At 39.3% G+C, this 19,966-nt stretch overlaps 1 protein-coding gene across 4 annotated transcripts in view; it reads right to left on the bottom strand.

The window, feature by feature from the left end:
• Positions 1-5,088: 5,088 nt before the first annotated feature.
• Positions 5,089-19,966, bottom strand: part of FMO1 (flavin containing dimethylaniline monoxygenase 1) — a 35,407-nt gene continuing 20,529 nt past the window's right edge. For 3 of the 4 annotated variants that reach the window (XM_047752953.1, XM_047752955.1, XM_047752954.1), the window contains exons 4-9: positions 17,111-17,273; positions 14,192-14,334; positions 11,331-11,530; positions 8,845-9,200; positions 8,231-8,303; positions 5,089-5,864 (exon numbers count right to left, since the gene is read on the bottom strand). In XM_047752953.1, coding sequence (XP_047608909.1) covers positions 5,522-5,864; positions 8,231-8,303; positions 8,845-9,200; positions 11,331-11,530; positions 14,192-14,334; positions 17,111-17,273 — 1,278 coding nt within the window. In that variant the 3' untranslated portion in view covers positions 5,089-5,521. The remainder of the gene's footprint in view (positions 5,865-8,230; positions 8,304-8,844; positions 9,201-11,330; positions 11,531-14,191; positions 14,335-17,110; positions 17,274-19,966) is intronic. The other variant, XM_047752956.1, reaches the window with a different exon arrangement.

Raw genomic sequence — 19,966 nt, 5'->3', positions numbered from 1 at the left:
GCTAAACATGTACATAGGCATTATACTCATCTGTTCCTTCTCACAAAAATGCTAACATATTATTTCCACATATTACAGATAAAGAAACAGAAGCTTTAAGAGATTATAAAATAAATTGTCCAAGGCTGTACAGCAAAGTAGGGTTCTATCTTAACTATCTCATTCTATGACCTGTGCTTTTATACTCAGTTCCACATGATTCTTTCTCTGTAGCTAGAGACACACTTAATAGGACTTGTTGACTGTTAGATATGACATGTGAGGGTCAGAGGGTCAAGGTGACTTGTTTTGTGTTTCAGTGGAAAACTGGCTGGATAGTATTGCTATTCTTTGAGAGAGGTATTAAAAGATAATTTCCAAAGGAGGCAAAATCATGAGACATAAAAATATAAAGTGACTGCAGTTTAAGATTTTAGTTACCTTGCTATTAAAGAGGGAGCAGGTAAGATGTTACCAACAGTTTAAAGGAGAAACACATTTAGAGATCAGGAATATTGAAATTAATATGCAAATGAAGGCAACACTGAGGTTTTCCACAGGGGGCAATGAAAACTAGTTAAACATTTATTGAATATAATTTACATGCCTATATACAAGAATTAGTTTTCATTTCTATTAATTGTCTATAATTTACAGAGTTTTAAAATAGCTCTCAGAAACAAGATCAGATAATCCCCAAGATGTGCTCTAGACATTGCATATTTATTTATTTGACTGTGAGGGAAGAAGGCAAATATTTATTAAGTGCCATTTATTTTTATTTATTTATTTTTCTAATTTTATTTTTATTAGCCTATAGTTTATTTACAGTGTTGTGTCATTTCTGCTGTAGAGCATAGTGACCCAGTCAAACATATATATACATTCTTTTTCTCATACATCTTCATCATGTTCTGCCTCAAGAGGTTGAATATAGTTTCCTGTGCTGTACAGCAGGACTTCATTGCTTATCCATCCTACATGTAATAGTTTGCATCTACTAACTCCAAAGTCCCAGTCCATTCTACTTCCTCCCCCCTCCCCTCTGACAATCACAGATTTGCTCTCCATGTCAGTAATCTGTTTCTGTTTTGTAGATAAGATCATTTACTTTTAAACTGTGCAACTCTGCACAGTTACTTATCGACACATGTTTCCCTACAGAGGGAGGAGGGAATAGTTGGAGAAGATAGTGAGGTTAATTCTGCATATATTGGATTTGAGAAGCCCATGACTTACTCTGTTGGAAATGTTCAGTCAGGAGCTAGAAAAAATAAAGCAAGAAGTAAAATGTAAATTCTGCTTAGGTAATGGCAGTAATATTAGCTATCCATCATTAAACACCAGGACTTATACCAAGCAATTTATGTGGATCACACTATTTAATTGTTAGAAGATTCTACAAGGTGGGATGTGTATAACTTCTATGTAATAGAAATGAAAACTATAGCTTAGAAAAAGTACATGCTCAAAATCACTCGCTAGTGAGTGGCAAAACTTCCACACTGGGTTCTGTTCTCTAAGCCACCCCCACAGTGTTGCATGTTGAAAGATCTGGAGGGTTGGAACATTAAAAGATAGACCCAGTAGGGGGTCCTCTTTGTATACACTAAAAAGGACATTTCAGCAAAATATAAAATTACTCAAGTTGAAATGCCTTAGAAGTCCTGATTTAAAGGGTGTAAAGGAGGCCAAAGTGTTTATTTTCTCTTTTGTTAGGTTTCTGGGGCCTAACCAAATTTATTTATTTATTTATTTATTTATTTATTTATTTATTTATTTATTTATTTATTTATGTCTTTTTAGGGCTGCACCCACAGCATATGAAAGTTCTCAGGGTAGGGGTAGAATTAGATCTGCGGCTGCTGGCCACAGCCACAGCCACAGCAATGCGGAATCTGAGCTGTGTCTTCGACCTTCATCAGTTGTGGCAATGCTGGATCTTTTACCCACTGGACAAGGCCAGGGATTGAACTCAAATCCTCATGGATACTAGTCAGGTTTGTTACCACTGAGCCATGATGGGAACTCCAAAAATTCATTTATTTTTATGAAAGAGTAAGACAATACTGTTTCCCAGTATTTTTATGGAATAATTCCCAGGTGAGGACTGAGAGCCCCTTCTTTCTACTGGGTCTGTTTTACACTGTGGCCACAGAATAGGTCTGGGAATAGTCATGGTCAGAGTTAGAAGAGAGAGGAATAAACAAGGAAAAAGATGTATGTGGAGATTCAGAAACACAGCCGTCTATGAAGGAAAAGAGCTGCAAAATCCCAGGCAGAGTGAGGAAGATGGGCTCGATAGACAGGCAGGTTCATACACAATCACAGGTAGAGTGTGGAAGGGAGGGAGACACATGGATGCTTTCCTGGGGTAATATCCTTGTACAATGACGTTCATGTTAGCACTGTGAAGACTTTTAGATTCATTTGACCACTGGAAGCCACAGGCTGAAATGGTGGAGTTAGAGCCCTGGAGAGATATTGTGCAGACCTATTTCCTAACTCAGCCACTTATCTCTGTTACCTTGGACTAATCAATTGATATTTCTTTATCTGTTTTTCCTATTTGTTAAATTTGGTAGTACAGCCTTCCCCATGAAGACAGAGCTTACTATAGCAAGAAACTCAGCTATCATTACTAGTGTTTAGCAAATATTCAAAGGCAGGCAGAGAAATTTTTTTTTTAAGTGAGAAAAGGGGAAGGATTCAGATATACTTTTAAAAAATTTTTAATTTTATTTTTAATTTTTTTTGTCTTTTTAAGACTGCACCCATGGCACATGGAAGTTCCCTGGTTAGGGATTTAATAAGAGCTGCAGTCACTGGCCTGTGCCACAGCCACAGTCACACCAGGTCTGAGCTGCATTTTCCACCTACACTAGAGCTCAAGGCAAAGCTGGATCCTTAGTACATGAGCAAGGCCAGGGATAGAACCTGTGTTCTCATGGATACAGATTTGATTTGGATCAGATTTGATTCCTCTGAGCCATGATGGGAACTCACAGATGTGCTCTTATTGGAGGCTGTTGGTATGGGGAAGGCAGAGGTGGGCTAATGAGAAGCAGATGTGACAAGTGGGGCATATATTTGACTTTCTTTGTTGGTCCTGCATTGGAGCAGGGACCATAGTTAGAGAAGCTGGCACTCATTGACCAAGTCCTGGTCCTGAGTGTTTTAAATTGATTGCTGCAGAGGTTGTGGGTCAGAGTTCTAGTGTTATGGGTGGTTTGGCCATTGTCCATTTGTATATTCAATCTCTCTGTACAATACATTCAGTACAATAGATAAGATTAGGTTCGGGTTCTAGCTTATGTCATTGTGGTTTGCCACTATGGCTGCCTGGGTAGTTTACCTTGTCATGTTTCACTTGGGACACTGCACCTCCCCAAGCAACTTCATGAGGCATGCTAAAATGTCAGATTTGCTTAGAGGGAGGGAAAAGCATTCCCAAAAGTCATTTAGGTTATATTGAGTGGAGCAATTTTTTATCTTGAGTTCCTATGTTTTTGGTTTTGCAACCAATTCCAATGTTTGTGTGGGAAATCAAGCAATTCTTAGAGATCAGCTGGGTGTCCTACAATTGAACTCAATTCTGACACTATTTACCTAGAGAAAGCATCAGATTCTACAGGTTAAGTGTTCAGTCCTATAAGATTGCCCTCTCTTCCATTTCAGGTGCTAATTTCAAGCTGCCCTGGTTGTCACCTATGCTTTTTATATAGGTGACTGGCTATATATCAGAGGTTCCACTGGGTTCAATTAATTTATGGATTAATCAGTAGTTTTGTGAATAATTTCAGCTCACAGAGCTCAGAGAAACATTTTAATTGCTAGATTACCAGTTTGTTATAAAAGGATGATAGAACTCAGGAATAGCCAGATGAAAGATGCACAGGGCAAGATAGGTGAGAAGGGGTGTGGAGTTTCCACGTCCTCTTCAAATGTACCATTCTCCCCAAATCTCTATGTGTTCACCAACTTGGAAGCTCTCTGAACCTCATCCTTTTTAGTTTTTCTGGAAGTTTCATTACATAGACATGATTGATTAAATCATTGGCCATTGGTGACTGTAACCTATAGCTCGTCTCTCCCCTGCCCAGAGACCAAAGGGGTGGAGCTAAAAGTTTCGATCCTCTAATTCCATGGATGGTGATCAGCCCCATCCTTAGGTGTTTTCCAAAGGTTATTTCATTAACAAAAGACTGCTTTTTTTTTGTTTGTTTGTTTTTCTCATCACTTAGGAGATTTCAAGGGTTTTAGAAGCTCTGTGCTGGAAATGAGGAGAAAGACCACATATATATTTCTTATTATAAATCACAATATCACATATGTTAAGAAGTGAAATAGAAGGAACGTTAAAAAAATGCAACAAAAAAGAGGGGCTTGAAGAGCAGACCAGAGTGGAGGAGAAGTGACCTGCATCTCTACTTACCTACAGAGCTCACTCTCCTGATTCCATACCTTTTGAATCCCCTCCCCATGGAAACCATGAACCTCTCTGTGAAGTGAATGTACCATCTAAGCCCATCAGGGAGGTGAAGTGAAGGCAATACCTTTTCTGGTTCTGAGTCATGACATCCTTACATGTGTAACTGTGAGAGAGAATCAAGGGTTGTTATAATTTGGTCAAAAAATGCTTTTGACATGGTGTTTGCTTTGCTCCCTTTTTCTGTCTTTTCTTTCTGACTCATGTCTCTCTGTTAAAGATTTCTTAGTTGTGTCCTTTCTCCAATGAATTCCAGTTGGATTTGGTTGACTCTTAGAAGAGACAGCTATTTGCCTCTTTAAGCAGAGTTGTAAAGGAGGATCTGAGTGAGAGGTCTTTTTCCTTTGGGTGCTGGAAGCTGACTCCAAGAGCAGGTTGTTTTCTGTGGGATAGATGTGATTGGGGTTGTTATCATGCAAGCTAGAGGCTTTATTTGTGGTAGAGTGTCCTCTAGGGGAATAAACACTCCCAGGCAGGCACACCTCTTTAGAAACACTCCAACGAAGTCATTGAACCCTCCCATCCTTTTATGGTCTCTATTAGTAAACTCCTCATCCTCTTCTCTCTTTCCATTCATCTTTCCCCCAACTTTTAAAAAGAGAACAAAAGACCACTTGAAATAATTTCTAGGCTTTCCTTTCTTTTTATTTTTAATCAACTGATACCATTTTAGTACAACAAAATCAACTGATTTTAGTACAACAAAATCTTCTGTGAAGTAGGGAATTTTAGTCGAGATCTATGAAAATAGGAAAGAGGCCTAATTGCTCAGAGTGCTGTCTGGGACAGCCCTCCCTTCTAAAATGAACCTTGAACCTTCTAGCAGCTTTCAAATGCACAGAAATTTTGGTTATCTTCCTCTAGCATTGGAAGCAGGTAGAGCTGAGAGACACTTGGGAGTATTAGTGGTAATGCTCAAGCTAGCCAGGGAAGGGCATGGGTGGCTTTCACTACTCAAATATGATTCATAGCTGGGGAGGCAATGCTGCTGCAGTGGAGGAGCCAGAGCACTAACCATCTACTCAGTGCATTTAATAATCCATTCAGTAATACTTAGAGGAAAATCTGGAAAATGGCCACAAGCAAGACTAGAAAGCTAAAGAGTTTAAGTAAGCTTGCAAAGGGAGATGGGGATTCTTTTACAATTCGAGTTTTGGTGGCCTTGAATGTTCGGTCCCACTGGGTCATGATAGCGTTCCTGGCTCCTTCCCATTTCCCTGGACCAGTCAGGCGGAACTGGTATGGTGTGCATGGGCCAAAGAAGATGGTCAAAGCCAGGTGTGGATCCTTCAGGAGCAGAGAAAACATGTTGGGCTTTGCATCGATATAGGTCAGCAGTTCATCTATGTATGTGATATAATCAGATTGTAAAGCTTTGCAGTAACACAAGCCAAACCTTTATAAAAAGAAGATTGGGGATAAAGAGGAAGACAAAAAGATCAAATAATGATAATCTTAGAACAAATAAAAGTGCCAGAAGCAAACAATGATGCTATAAAATTTGGCCTGTTTTCTTCCTTCTTCCCTCCATGACCATAGGTATCTGTAGGCCTTACTGTATGATTTAAATACAAGATGGATTCCTTGAAAAGATACTCCATACATGTGGTGCTCCAAATGCTGATAATGGATCTAGTATTACTTTACTATTTATTTATTTTTTCCTTTTTAGGGCTGTACCTGCAGCATACAGAGGCCCAGGTTAGGAGCTGAATCAGAGCTGCAGCTTCTGATGCATGCAGCCACATGGGATCTGAGCCATGTCTGCAAACTATACCACAGCTTGCAACAATGCTGGATCCCTAACCCACTGAGCGAGGCCAGGGATTGAATCCACATCCTCATGGATACTAATCAGGTTTGTTACCCCTGAGCCACAATGGAAACTCAGGATTTAGCATTACTTTGGTTCCATTGTCAAATAATTAGCAATTTCTAGAAAAAAAGATTTAATATAATTTTACTATTCCTAAATCTTTCTAAAACTCAGTTATTGCTAGACTTTTATAATGTAAAAAGACACAAAAATAAAAAATAGGTTGGAATTCCCTGTAATGCTGGTAGTACTCACTAATATTATTGACATTGCATAGTTCTAATTAATGATCTATGTTATATTAGAATTCTGGAAATCAAGGAGATCAAATCATATCCCAGTTTGAGGATAAAGAAGAGACACCCTAAATGCTTTTATCATTTCTGGATTTAGCAGTTTGACAAGTATAGAATAATACTTGAAGTTTGAAAACATGTATGAATGAAAAAAGTCATGTTTCTTAAATGCAATGACCTATTTTTTTTTTTTTTTGCTGAAGAAACCCTTTTTCTCAAGTGAAAACTTATATAAAAATCCAAAACAGATAAACAGTAGAACAGATAAAATGAGAGATGTTTTAGGATTAGGAGTGGGGTAGGCGCATGACTCCCTCCTTGATGGCCATCTCCCTTCCATTGTCCCTGTCTCTTAGTGTCAGCCAAAGAGCAGAGCACAAGTGGAGACCACCCCTCTAGAGAAGGAGTCAACAGACTTATTCTTCAAAAGGCTAGAAGATAAATACTTAAGGCTTCAAAGGACACATTATGGTCTCCACCTCAACTATTCAACTCTGCTGTCCTTATAAGAAATACTTAGACAAGTAAATTAGTGAGGGCTTTCCCGTTCTAATAAAACTTAATTTAGGAGTTCCCCTCATGGCTCAGCAGTTAACAAAACTGACTAGCACCCATGAGGATGTGGGTTTGATCCCTGGCCTCGATCAGTAGGTTAAGGATCTGGCATTGTCGTGAGCTATGGTGTTGGTCAAAGTCAAGGCTCAGATCCCAAGTTGCTGTGGCTCTGGCTTGGGCCAGTGGCTACAGCTCTGATTGGACCCCTAGACTGGGAACCTCCATATGCCATGGGTGTGGTCCTAAAAAGACAAAAAAACAAAAAACAAAAAACAAAAAACAACTTTCTTAATGAGCCATTGTGATTTGAATTTCATATAATTTTGACATATCACAAAATCTTTTTTTTTCCCAATGATTTAAAAATGTAAAAGAGAGGCATTCCTGTTGTGGTTCAGCGGGTTAAGAACCCAACTAATATCCATGAGGATGCTGTTTCAGTCCCTGGCCTTGCTCAGTGGGTTAAAGGATCTGGCGTTACTGCGAGCTGTGGTATAGGTCAAAGACTCGATTCAGATCTGGTATTGCTGTAGCTATAGTTGTGGCTAGCATAGGCTGGAAGCTGCAGCTCTGATTCAACCCTTAGCCTGGGAACTTCCATGTGTCAAAGGTGTGGCCCTAAAAAGACAAAAAAAAAAGTAAAAGAAAAAAACAGGTGGTCAGTGGATTTGGCCCATATGCCCTAGTTTGGCTCATGCTCTAGAGTAGTCTTCTGAATAAAAACAATAGAGCTGGACACAGATTTGTTGAATGAATGAATGAGTAGACCCTTGTGTTGTCAGAGTGGGTAATCACAACAGCTTGCCTGCCGATTATGGGTAAAGGTAGAGAATAATGCATCTGGTAGATGAAGATGAATTATAAGTGGTTTAGAACCTAAACTCCATGTGGTGCTAGATGACCATGGGCTAAGGTGATGGTTTGGGACATTAAAATGTCTTAAGTTCCCTTTCCCTTCTCTTTCCTTAAATAACCAAGTCTAGTATTTTTCTCTAAGTCTCAGTTGCTTCTTTTTTCTCCAGTGTAAATTGCACCTTTATTTGCTATTGTTTTACAAGCCTTAGTCATGATGCAAAGAGAATGCATAGTACTTACCCACTGGGCTTGTTTTCTTTTCTTGTATTAACTTCCTGTATCATGACACTTGATGGTGGTAACTTATTCACACCTATAAAGCAAACAAACAAAAAAATGCAATTTAACTTTAGGTTTCAGTGTTTACTTAGCAGGTAAAGTTGCTATACTGATGTTTATCTTTTATTTCTAGTCTCCAACTAGTCATCTGCTCTTCTGGCAGAAATGTAAGCAGCCTAAGTGGATGGCTAGTATGCTTCTGGTAATAATGCCACCAGCTGAAGAGATAAGCATCAGTTCATCTGACTACTTATTTGATTTGACAGAACCTTACTTGACTGGCTTGACTAAATTTTGCCATTCAATTGATTGAACTTTTAAATTTTAATTGAACCAGTTGATTCAGCCAAAATAACAGGTAGACACAGCTGATATTTTTTGGCCTGTGATTTATCTTTTGTGCTGGTAGTGGCACAAATTCATTATGATAGTGTAAGTCATTGAACAATCAATGGATTTGCTTTTAAAAATTCTGTTGTTTTAGATGACAGGAGCCTGAGGAGGTCTCAAAATTTCCAGTATCCAAAATAACAGCAAACTGCAACCATACATTCTGCTATTTTTCAAGCATTTACCTTTCAGGACCCGAACAGCCCACCGAGCTTGTGTTTCCCCTGTGGGTAGTATGGAGCCAAAGGGTTTGATGAGGCCAATAACAGCCAGAGTTGGCTTCTGCAGATGTGCAGGGAAGATGTACTTGTATAGTGATGCCTGGCCATCTTCAACCTTCACTACACTCTCATCAAGGAAGGGGAAAGCAAAGGTGTATCCAGTGGCAAAGACAATGATATCAATGGGCTCTTCCTCTGGGGAGCTGTTAAATACCACAGAGTTTTCCTTCACCTCCTTTATACTTGGCTTGATGAGCACTTTCCCAGTGATGATACGGCCTGGGAGCTCATCATTCAGCACAGGCTCTCTTAGTTGTATCCTACACAAAAACATGGATAGGAAGAGATCTGCCAGTGACCAATGCAGCCAGCCCTCCCTCCTCCTTCCCCTCCCCTCTTCCTTCTGCAGGAGGTGCCAGTCTTGGGAGAAGTTACCTATGTGGGAGTGGATTCATGAATGACCAAGAAGGATGATGAAATATGCTTACCTTTTACTAGAGTTTAGAAGCCTGAGGAGAAAGAGGTCAGAGCTTTCTCTAGCTCTTGCTTCTCCTGCTAAAATTTAGCATTCAGTTCTCACTGTCATTTTAGAGACAACTGAATGGTGAAGGACTACATTGGAAACCAGGGACTTCTATATCTGCTGAGAGCTGTTGGAAACTCTCTCCTCCTAGGAATCGACTTTACAAGGGAAACGTGTGTGTTTAAAAGGAACAATGTTGGAGTTATCTTTTCCTGGCTATGTCTTTGGAATCACCAAACACTTTGCAAGATAACTTTGAGGAAGCCAAGCCATTTTTGGCTTACAGAAAGAGACAATGTGGTAAATGGAAGGAGTACTGGAGCAGGAGGCAGTAAATGCGGCTTTGTGTCCAAGTGTTTATACTTAACAGAGCTTGGAAAGTCATTTGGTCCCTATAAGCTTTCTTTCACCCAACTGGAAAATAGGGGTGCTAACACTTGTCATTCTTAGTTCATTGAGTATGATGAAGGACATATGGAATAGTACATGCATAAGAACTTTGAAAATGATAAGGGGAGTTCCTCTGTGGCTCAGTGGGTTAAAGACCTGGTAGCAGTTCATTGTAGCAGCTCAGGTTGATGCTGTGGTATGGGTTCAGTCCCTGGCCTAGGAACCTCCACGTGCCATGGGCACAGCTAAAAAGAAAAGGAAAAAGAAAATGATGATAAAGAATTTGCTCAATCTGGAGAGAAGAGATTATAATTCCTCAGGCTCCTTTTACATTTTCTAGGGTTTTATGGGATTAAATAAAATTCTTTATAGTCCCACTAGCTGCTGTTCAGGCTAGCTACAACTTATGGTATAAAGAGCTCTGGTGAAAAAAGAGTCAAGCCCCTAAGTAGCCAGGGTTAGGAAGTGAAAGAGAGTAGGTAAGAGAAAATGGTGTTCCCATCGTGGCTCACTGGTTAACGAATCCACCTAGGAACCATGAGGTTGCAAGTTCGATCCCTGGCCTTGCTCAGTGGGTTAGGGATCCGGCGTTGCCGTGAGTTGTGGTGTAGGTTGCAGACGCAGCTCAGATCCCCGCATTGCTGTGGCTCTGGCGTAGGCTGGCGGCTATGGCTCTGATTAGACCCCTAGCCTGGGAATCTCCATATGCCATGGGAGCGGCCCAAGAAATGGCAAAAAGACAAAAAGACAAAAAAAAAGGAGAGATAAGGGTGGGGGAGAGACAAGAGCAGGAACAGGAGAGCATGGGGAGAGGAAATTATATGAGAGAAGGATGAAGAGAACAAGAGGAGACAGATACATGTAGGAAGGGGGCTGCCTGCCATCACTGGTGGCTTTGGTGCCACCTAATCCATGCTGATTCAGAGTGGAATTTGGAGGAAGGTCAGACAGGACCTCTAGGCTGTGCTGCCACTGTAGTAATGGAATGTCATTGTACAGACTCAACAAATGAGGAAGTAAAACCTTTGGGTTCTTGTTAATGGGATAGGCTATGAGTTGTAACTGAAAGGAAAGACTAAAGTCAAAATCATCTTGACAAAGGGAAGAAGGCACTGCCCTGAGAGAGATGGTGAAGGGGCAACTATAGGATATAGTTTTTCCTGCACAGGCAGAAGAGTCATAGACAAATCATTCTCTTTTGATTGTTTCTGCTGAGGTTCACGCAACATACCAAGGTCACAGGGCCCACTTACAACTAAATGAGCCTGGGCAAGTGTCTGAAATTCCCTAACCCTTACTATACCCCTCCAAGAAAGGATGATTATACTATATACTTCAAAGGGTTGTTGACAAGGTGAATACATAATTTCACTTACTGAGCTCCCAAAAACAGCTATTATGATTAAGCTGATTAAATTTGTAGATAGTTTTCCTTCACATTCAGTCATGTTGTCATGTTATGACCTGCCTGGGGATTCCACTGGAAGGATTGACTCTCCTTCTTCCTCAGAGCCCTTGGCAGATACTCCATAGTTACCTGTCTTCGGGTATTAAGCCATAATTTGCATGATTGAACCAGCTGTTCATCTTTTTTGCTATCAACCAATTCACAATTGGAGTTGGGAGAGAATTTCTGAACAAGTTCTGAAATCGTGTCGTGAACACCATGTCCCATGGGTACCCTGAGTCAAAGACACGGCTGATCACCCATGCTCCTCCAGTGGTGCTGAGGAACACCTGGAAGCAATCAAACAGGTCACTCAGTTTGACACAGCAAACAGGGCTGGGTCTGCCAGAGATTCAAGAAGTTTCATCAAATGAAAGGCACCAAAAAGTTGACCACCCTCAAATACATCCCTTACAAGACAGTTTTCAATTTTTGAACTCACTTCTCTTGGGATAATGGTTTGAGTATCTAGAGTATTAGAACATGGAGTTAGGATCCTCAACCCTGCACAGTGGGTCTGGCATAGGTCACAGTTGTGGTCAGATTCAGTTCCTGGCCTGGGAACTTCCATATGCCATGCATACGGCCATTAAAAAATGCCAATGGGAGTTCCCATTGTGGCTCAGTGGAAATGAATCTGACTAGTATCCATGAGGATGCAGGTTCAATCCCTGGCCTCGCTTGGTGGGTCGGGTATCTGGTGTTGCTGTGGCTGTGGTATAGGCCAGCAGCTGCAGCTCCAATTTGACCCCTAGCCTGGGGCCTCACCAGGCTGCACCCCTAGCCTGGGAACGTCCATGTGGTACAGGTGCGGCCCCCAAAATGCAAAATAATAATTGTTAGAATTAACAACAATAAAAATTTTTAGAATTTAACATTGTTACAGTAAACTTCAGCAACAAACAAAAGTATTTTTGGCAGATTTTTTGTTAATTATCTGGCTATTGAATTTATTAGCAGACTGAGTTTACAAAGATAATAATGTCCCTGTACAATAAGGAGTTGTCTGTATAACTGTTTAAAAACTGAAAAATTTAGTCAACCAATCTGTAGCTTTGCAGACACAAAACAACTGACTTAATACATGGTTTTCTCCTAACAAACTGGGGCATGGTGGCCACAGCTGCAGTACACAGTTTGGTTGACTTTATAAATGAGGGAGCAGTATAGTGGCCAGAACTATGAGCTTATCAGTGATTCTGACATTAGACATATTCTCACCTGCCTCTCTTTGTCATGATGCATTTTGGTAGATATGAATTATGTCCTGAAACAAGGGTAGTCTCTTTAGAAATGATAAGATGTGTGCCAGAGTATGTTTTCAGAGTGAAGAAATTTCCTATGGGTGAAGAAATAGAAAGAATACTTACCCACATGAGGTGGTCATCATGGATGGGCCTGTGTTAATTTTTGCTTCAGAATCTCCTTTCCCTTCCTTCAGGGTTTACTACACCAAATTGCCAAGTCTCTCCAAATCAATCAAGGATTCATCAATCAATCAATCAATCATTGAGTCTTTTTGAAAGTTCCAGAAGGGAACACACTCTCAATTATTTTTCTTCATAGCTATTTCACTCTTGCAATTAATGATCTAATTACTTATACTTACTTACTTGACATCTGTTTTCGCCATGACTACGTGCTCTATGATAGTTGGGATCTTGTTTGATTGTTCTGTTCTCCAGGGTACAGACCCTGGCACAACATTTGGTATAATGGAAGTCAACAACTAATATTGATTTGTTGGCTGAATGGCTCTCAATGAGTTTATGGCATAGTTGGAAAGAAAATATTTACTATAAAAGGTAATTAATAATACTAAGAATTAAAAAGTGCTGAGGAGTGTAAATTACAATTATTACATAAATTCATACTACTGAGAGATCATTTTGTGTTGGGTTGTGGCAGCTGGGAATGTAAGTGTAAATTGTAATAAAAAAGAAGGGGGCATGCAGAAGGGAGGGGTATGATTTGAACAAAGGGGAAAATAGAGATTTGACAGTTGGAAAGGGCACAGAGTAGACCTGTCAGACTGCAGTTGATGATCATGTGGGGAGAAAAGTGGGGGATAAAGTTAAAATGGCAGATTTGGACCAGATTACGGAGAATTTGACAATGCAGTGCTAATACACTGGCAATTTATGATTTTCTTTTAAGGTAAGGTGGGCTTAGTTTTTTAACATGGGTGTTTTAATGAGAGCATGATTTTTGGAGGACTTTTTGCTGGTGGTTGGGATCTGGATGGATTGTTGGGTGGGGGAGGATGGGCTGGGGTGGGAGTGCCACCCGCACAGGATGGACACGAGGTAGAATTAGGAGCAGAGGCTTTGAATCAAGAGACTCAGATTTGGAGAGTCTAGTTGCTATGCCTTTTGGCAGTTTACTTAACCTTTCTAAGTCTCAGTTTCTTCATCTGTAGACAAGGATACTAACAGTACTTATTTCATGGCTTGTATTGAGGATTGGTTGAAGTAAGGCAGTGAAGCATTTAGTGCAGTGCTTGGCACAGAGTAAGCAAACTCCAATAAATATTAACTATATCATTATTTTTAGAAGGACAATGCAGCAGCCTCAATGCAAGATAGTATGGACTGATGATGTTGATGGCAATTAATAAGGAAAGAAAGGAGAAACTAAGAGAACGCAGCAAAGAAAATTTCCAGAATTTTCTGACCTGTGGGACTAATAAGAAACAGATGTCTCCTGTAGCTCTTTTTGACTGGGAAAATGACAAAAATAGGAAGTCAGGGAAGTTGGATTTGGAGGAAAAATGACACCTTGAATTCACAGTAACATTTATGAAGATTCAAGAAAAAAATACCTAAAAATAACTGTTTTGTGTATGTGTGTTTTTGGATTTTTTTCCTTTTGTCATTTATCATGGTGTCAAATATTGTTTGCCTGAGGCATGTGTCTTAAAGCTCTTCACTAAGTAACACCAAGAAAGATACCTTTTTTGCCAGGTGGCTGGCCTCCACAGCAATGTCTGTGCCAGAATTTCCCATTCCAACCACAAGAACACTCTTGTCCTTAAATATATCTGGATGTTTATACTGTCGGCTATGGAAGTACTGGCCTTTAAAAGTATTTATACCTACAGAAAAAAAAAAAAGAAGTCAGAGAATTTATAAGACCAGTGAATCAAACATACGTAATATTTAATTAATAACATCTCTTTGACTGATGATTTAGTTTGTTTTAATAGCATACTCAATCTAAGAAAATCTGAAATATTGGAGTTCCTGTCGTGGCTCGGTGGTTAACGAACCCCACTAGTAACCATGAGGTTGTGGGTTTGATCCCTGGCCTCGCTCAGTGGGTTAAAGATCCCATGTTGCTGTGAGCCGTGGTGTGGGTTACAGATGCAACTTGGATCACGCGTTGCTGTGGCTGTGGTGTAGGCCGGCGGCTGCAGCTCTGATTGGACCCCTAGCCTGGGAACCTCCATAAGCTGCGGGTGCAGGCCTAGAAAAGAGATTTAAAAAAAAAAAAGGCAGGAAAAAAAAGAAAAAAAAAACACCAAAAAAATAAAACCTAACCACAATCTAGATCATTTAGAATTTAATAATTTTGCAACCAAGTTCAAATATTAACTCTGCCCAGGGACCCGATATGGATTGAAGAACTGTTAAGAAGGGAGAGCTAGATGGGCTTAATGAAAACCATAAAATTATTCCTGAACATGTGACTATCTCAAATTTCCTCTGGATCAGGCTGTTTTGAATCACAAATGAACAAAAATGAGAATCTGTGGCTGAGTCTTCTATGAGACTAAAAGTTTCCCCACTTATATTACAGGAGGACAGAGCAAAAACTTTTATTATTATTAGTTGCATTAGTAAACACAGCCAAATGTACATGGTATCTGAATTAATAAAATTAGTTATCTTGAGAAGTTATATATTTTTTTCATCTGTAGTAACACTTTTTTTTTTTTTTTTGCTAAGACTTTTGGGACTACCTTCTTTGGAATTGCCTCCAGAACTCATAGTATGTACTTTTGTATAACTTTAATGAATTTAAATTTTTGTAATATTTAACAACTACACTGGGGAGAATGTACAGACCAGGCAAGTCTACTGTGGGGCAGAGAAGGAGATGGTGAGATTGAGAGGACACCATTTCAAGCCCAAGGTCATAAAATTTTAGGGCACAAAGTCTCCTTAATAATAATTTAGCCACAAATTTTAAATGACCAATGGGTAGTAGATGGTAAGATGGATATTGAGAAGAACTGCAAGCCCTATAGAACTATATTTCTTTGATCTGTGCTGCGTGTTGTTGGTTAAGGTGGTCCAAAGCCTTCAATTTCTAGGAAGGAAAACAGAAGCTTAGAAAGGTTAAGTGGAAAGCCCAAGATTATATAGCTTGTTAACTGTATAGCTTCAAATCTATACCTCCTGGGTCACAAGCTCATCCTATCTGAACGGAATATATTGGCTCTGCTGCTTTTAGGGTATGCTTTATGCTAATCTGACCTGACTTGAGTTACATCTGGGGGCGGTGGGGGGGGGAAGGCAGATCCAGAACCATTGATGCTGCAAGAGTTTGTTGTAGAATAATTACTGGTCACTCCAGGTCATATGTAGGCTGAGATTCCTCCATTGAACCCCTATAAAATTCTTTTCATGCCTTTCATTCAGGCTATGTGTTTTATTATCCACCTCTGTGCTCCAGCACCTTGTGCTATACTGTAACTGCAGTGTACCCTCCATGTCAGGACATTTTCTGGATTCCTCTAGTGATTCTGTAGCAGGCACTCCTTCCTGGGAGTTTGGAGTAGCTTGCCTGCTCATGGATTTTCTGTGGTAGAAAGAGTTCATTGTTGAATATGTTTAAGCAGAGGCTTGAAGAGAGGATGTTGAAGAGTTTCCTGCACCAGGAAGAAGACTGGACTGCTTTCCAATGCAATGATTCTATTCTGTGGCAGTTTGCAGGATATGCTTTATCTTAACTTGACCTGAATTTGTCTCAGTGCAGACAAAGGATCATAGGAGGTACATTAATTTACTGCGAGCCGAGCCTTGGGATCCATACAGATCATATTTAGATGATTCTGAGAAAGATTTCCTATAGTTTTAACTTTGGGAATCCTTTACTGAAAATGAAATAAACAAAACCATTGAATTTTCTATTCCCTCTGAGTTGTAACCCAGTTGAAATTTGACACAGATTACCATGAATCATGGTTGTAAAATTCAGATAAAGAAACTGAGGCACAGGTGTTCCCTGGTGGCCCAGCAGTTAAGGTTCTGACATTTTCACTGCAGTGTTTTGGGTCACTGTTGTGTTACAGGTTCAATTCCTGGCCTGGGAACGTCTACATGCCATGGACACAGCCAAAAAAAGAGAAATGAAACAGACTCAAAGATGTCTTAACTTGCCCCCGAAAACTTATGTCCCTGTTGACTATTAACCTAGTGCCATAGACCTCTGATCTAGCTGATTGCTATGACTCACAAAAACAAAACAAACAAAAGTCAAGTTACTTTTTCCTTTACTCACTGATGAACTTTTCTGGCCTCTAAACTCACCTTTGGCAATGCACTTTTGCTGAGGCCAGCAACTCGTCTAGGCCTCATGTCTTAGAAGACTTTCTGAGTGCTACCAGTCACTTAAGGAGGAACATTGAACTTCAATGAAGCATAAAACTTTTTAGTAGTTATTCATTCTACTTTTTGGTAGTCATAGATTTTTTGAAGCAAATGAAAACCAAAAACTGGCCAGATAAAGCTGGTTAGGGGGAAAAAAACCCCTCTTACTTCACAATTTTAACTATTTAATGGAGGGATCAATAGGAATTTATTTATAGACCAATCCAGTATCAGGATGGCTCTCATAAAATTGGTCAGTTGCAGAAAAGGCAATACCTGGGAAGGAGTCCAATGGCAAATATGGGTTAGTAAGAAAACCAGTGCAGACCATGACAGCATCAAAGACGGCTGACTCTTGCTTTCCTTCACACAGAGTGACTACATCCCATTGGCCAGTGGTATTAAAATCTTCACGTTTTGTTACACTGCAGACTTTAGTCTGAAAAATGAATCACAGACATGGTTAATAGTTTTCAAGTTTTCAGTAAGGGCTTGCTGGCTAACATGTTAATAGAAACAGCAAAAGTTCTAGAGCACGGATTAAACATTATTAAGAAGCAACACCATAGAAATCAAATTGGGCTATCAGATTAATCATCGTAATTTCATGGATGAAAGAAACCTAAATTGAGAGTTATAGAGGGGTATTTAAGAGAGGTGATGAAATCCAATAATTTTAAGTGATTTACTCTAATTCTCACAGTAAATGGTAGAAAGAACCAAAATTATAACCCAGGACTTCTGATTTGTTTTTCCACTTTTTTTCTGTTATGTGTAATTTTCATAGATTTGTCTCTTTTACAACAGTTCCTTTAATAGAAACATGGATAATACATAATTGAAAATATAAATTTGGCCTTGAGTATCTTAGTTTATGAAAGGTGTTATAGAATACGTTGTTGAAATTTTCCCAGATCTAGAGAACTATTGAAAAGTGTTAACTTTACGGCTGAATGTGTTGGGGATTGTCCAGATTTCAAATACAGTTGATCCTTGAACAACATAGGTTTAAACTGCATGGATCCACTTATACATGGATTTTTTTTTTTAAATAGTAAGTGTTACAGAACAAGAGGTTTTGTAGTTACATGAATCTGTAGATGTGGAACTGTGGATATGGAAGCACCTGGGATATGGAGAAAATGGAAATTGAAATTTTCCACTGCACAGAGTTGGTGCTCCTAAACCCCCATGTCATTCAGGGTCAACTGTAGTCTATTTTTTGTTCTCATTGAGGACATGTATGTCCATGGGTACTAGGTTCTGATTCAGAAAATATATAAAATAAATCTACAAATCAAACTTAAAAATATTAGTGTTCCCTGGTGGCTCAGCAGGTTGAGGCTCTGGGGTTGTCAGGGCTGTGGCTCTGATTACTGCCATGGCACAGGTTTAATCCCTGGCCCAAGAACTTCTGCATGCCATAGCCATGGCCAAAAAACAAAGCAAAACAAAAACATAAATGAACCACTAACAAAGAGACTTTGCTGCCTTGCTTTCTTTTTTCAGTTTTTAAAGAAGGCAAGACTTCTCGAGTCCCTCCTAATGGTTCACTATTTGGTTCATAGTATTTGAAGTTCTTGTTGACTTCTACATTTGTATTAGCAAGTGTTTGTTTGTTTGTTTGTTTGTTTATTTATTTATGTCTTTTTGCCTTTTCTAGGGCTGCTCCCGTGGCATATGGAGGTTCCCAGGCTAGGGGTCTAATCAGAGCTGTAGCTGCTGGCCTACGCCAGAGCCACAGCAACTTGGGATACGAGCTGTGTCTGCGAACTACACCACAGCTCATGGCAACGCCAGATCCTTAACCCACTGAGAAAGGCCAGGGATTGAAACTGCAACATCATGGTTCCTACTCAGATTCATTAACCACTGAGCCACAATGGGAACTCTAGCAATTGCCTTTTTAAAATATAAATTTTCAGCTAATTAAAAAACATTTCAAAATAAAATTTATTTTTATCTTTAAAATAATGTGTTCATGATTGAAAATTTTGAAGGCATGGAGAAGAAGGCAAAAAAACAAAACCTCTCATAGACAACTGATTGTGTGTACTTAAAATTTTGGAGAACATCTAGTTTTTGTGTTTTTTTAAACGTCATTTTAAAACAGGCTTGGAAAGCACGTAGTAGAGGAAATGATTCAAATTCAGAAATTTTGAATTCCACTGTTTATCTATTTTTGTGGATTATATCCATTGACTGTGGTAGTATTTTATATTTATTCTGTCCCTTGGAAAACTGGAGGTTAGTACATTTTGACATCTTCACCCCCTCCCATCCCCCATCCTCAACTCTACTTTTGGCAACTATCGATCTGTTCTATATTTCTATGAGTTTGTTTATTGTTTTCATTCTGCATACAGGTAAGATCATACAGAATTTGTCTTTATCTTCATGATTTACTTCTAGCATAATACTCTCAAGGTTCATCCATGTGTTTGCAAGTGACAGAATTTTCTTCTTTACTGTGGCTAAATTATTATCCCATTGTGTACATCTCTCTCTCTCTCACACACACACATTTTATTTATCCATTTACCCATCACTGGACACTTAAGTGGTTTCCATGGCTTGGCCATTATAAACAATGCTCCTATGAACAGGGAAGTGAAGATAACTCTTCAAAATATTCACTTCATTCTCATCAGGAGTACTTTTAAGGTTGTGAATATGAATCTTACATGGTACCCGTTTTGGTCAATCTTTCCATTCATGTTACTTTCTCTGGGAAGGGAGGTTGGTATGGTCTATGAGAAGAACAATATCAAAGATTTTTCTATTCCCAAGGATATCTAGAAAAGATTCCTTTGAAGAATTATATTCACTTGTGTATAAGCCAATGCATACATCCATTCCTATAAAGGCACAGTAAAAATAGGGTACCGGGGGGTTTGGGATGGAAATGCTCTAAAATTGGTTTGTGATGATCATTGTACAACTATAAATGTAATACAATTCACTGAGTAAAAATAAATAAATATACAAATAAATAAATAAAAATAGGCTAACCAGGAGCTGGTAGGAAGTTCTTAGGGCCCCTGTGTACAGGAATTTGGTTCAAACTGAAAATGTGTTCTGACGTTTTAAAGGTACATTGGATACTTGGATGTAAGAAGTGCAAACTAAACT

Source organism: Phacochoerus africanus, chromosome 11 (genome assembly GCF_016906955.1).
Source record: "Phacochoerus africanus isolate WHEZ1 chromosome 11, ROS_Pafr_v1, whole genome shotgun sequence".
Classification (NCBI taxonomy): Eukaryota; Metazoa; Chordata; class Mammalia; order Artiodactyla; family Suidae; genus Phacochoerus; species Phacochoerus africanus.
The sequence above is the reverse complement of the archived record's forward strand: the minus strand, read 5'-3'. Positions and strand labels throughout refer to the sequence as shown.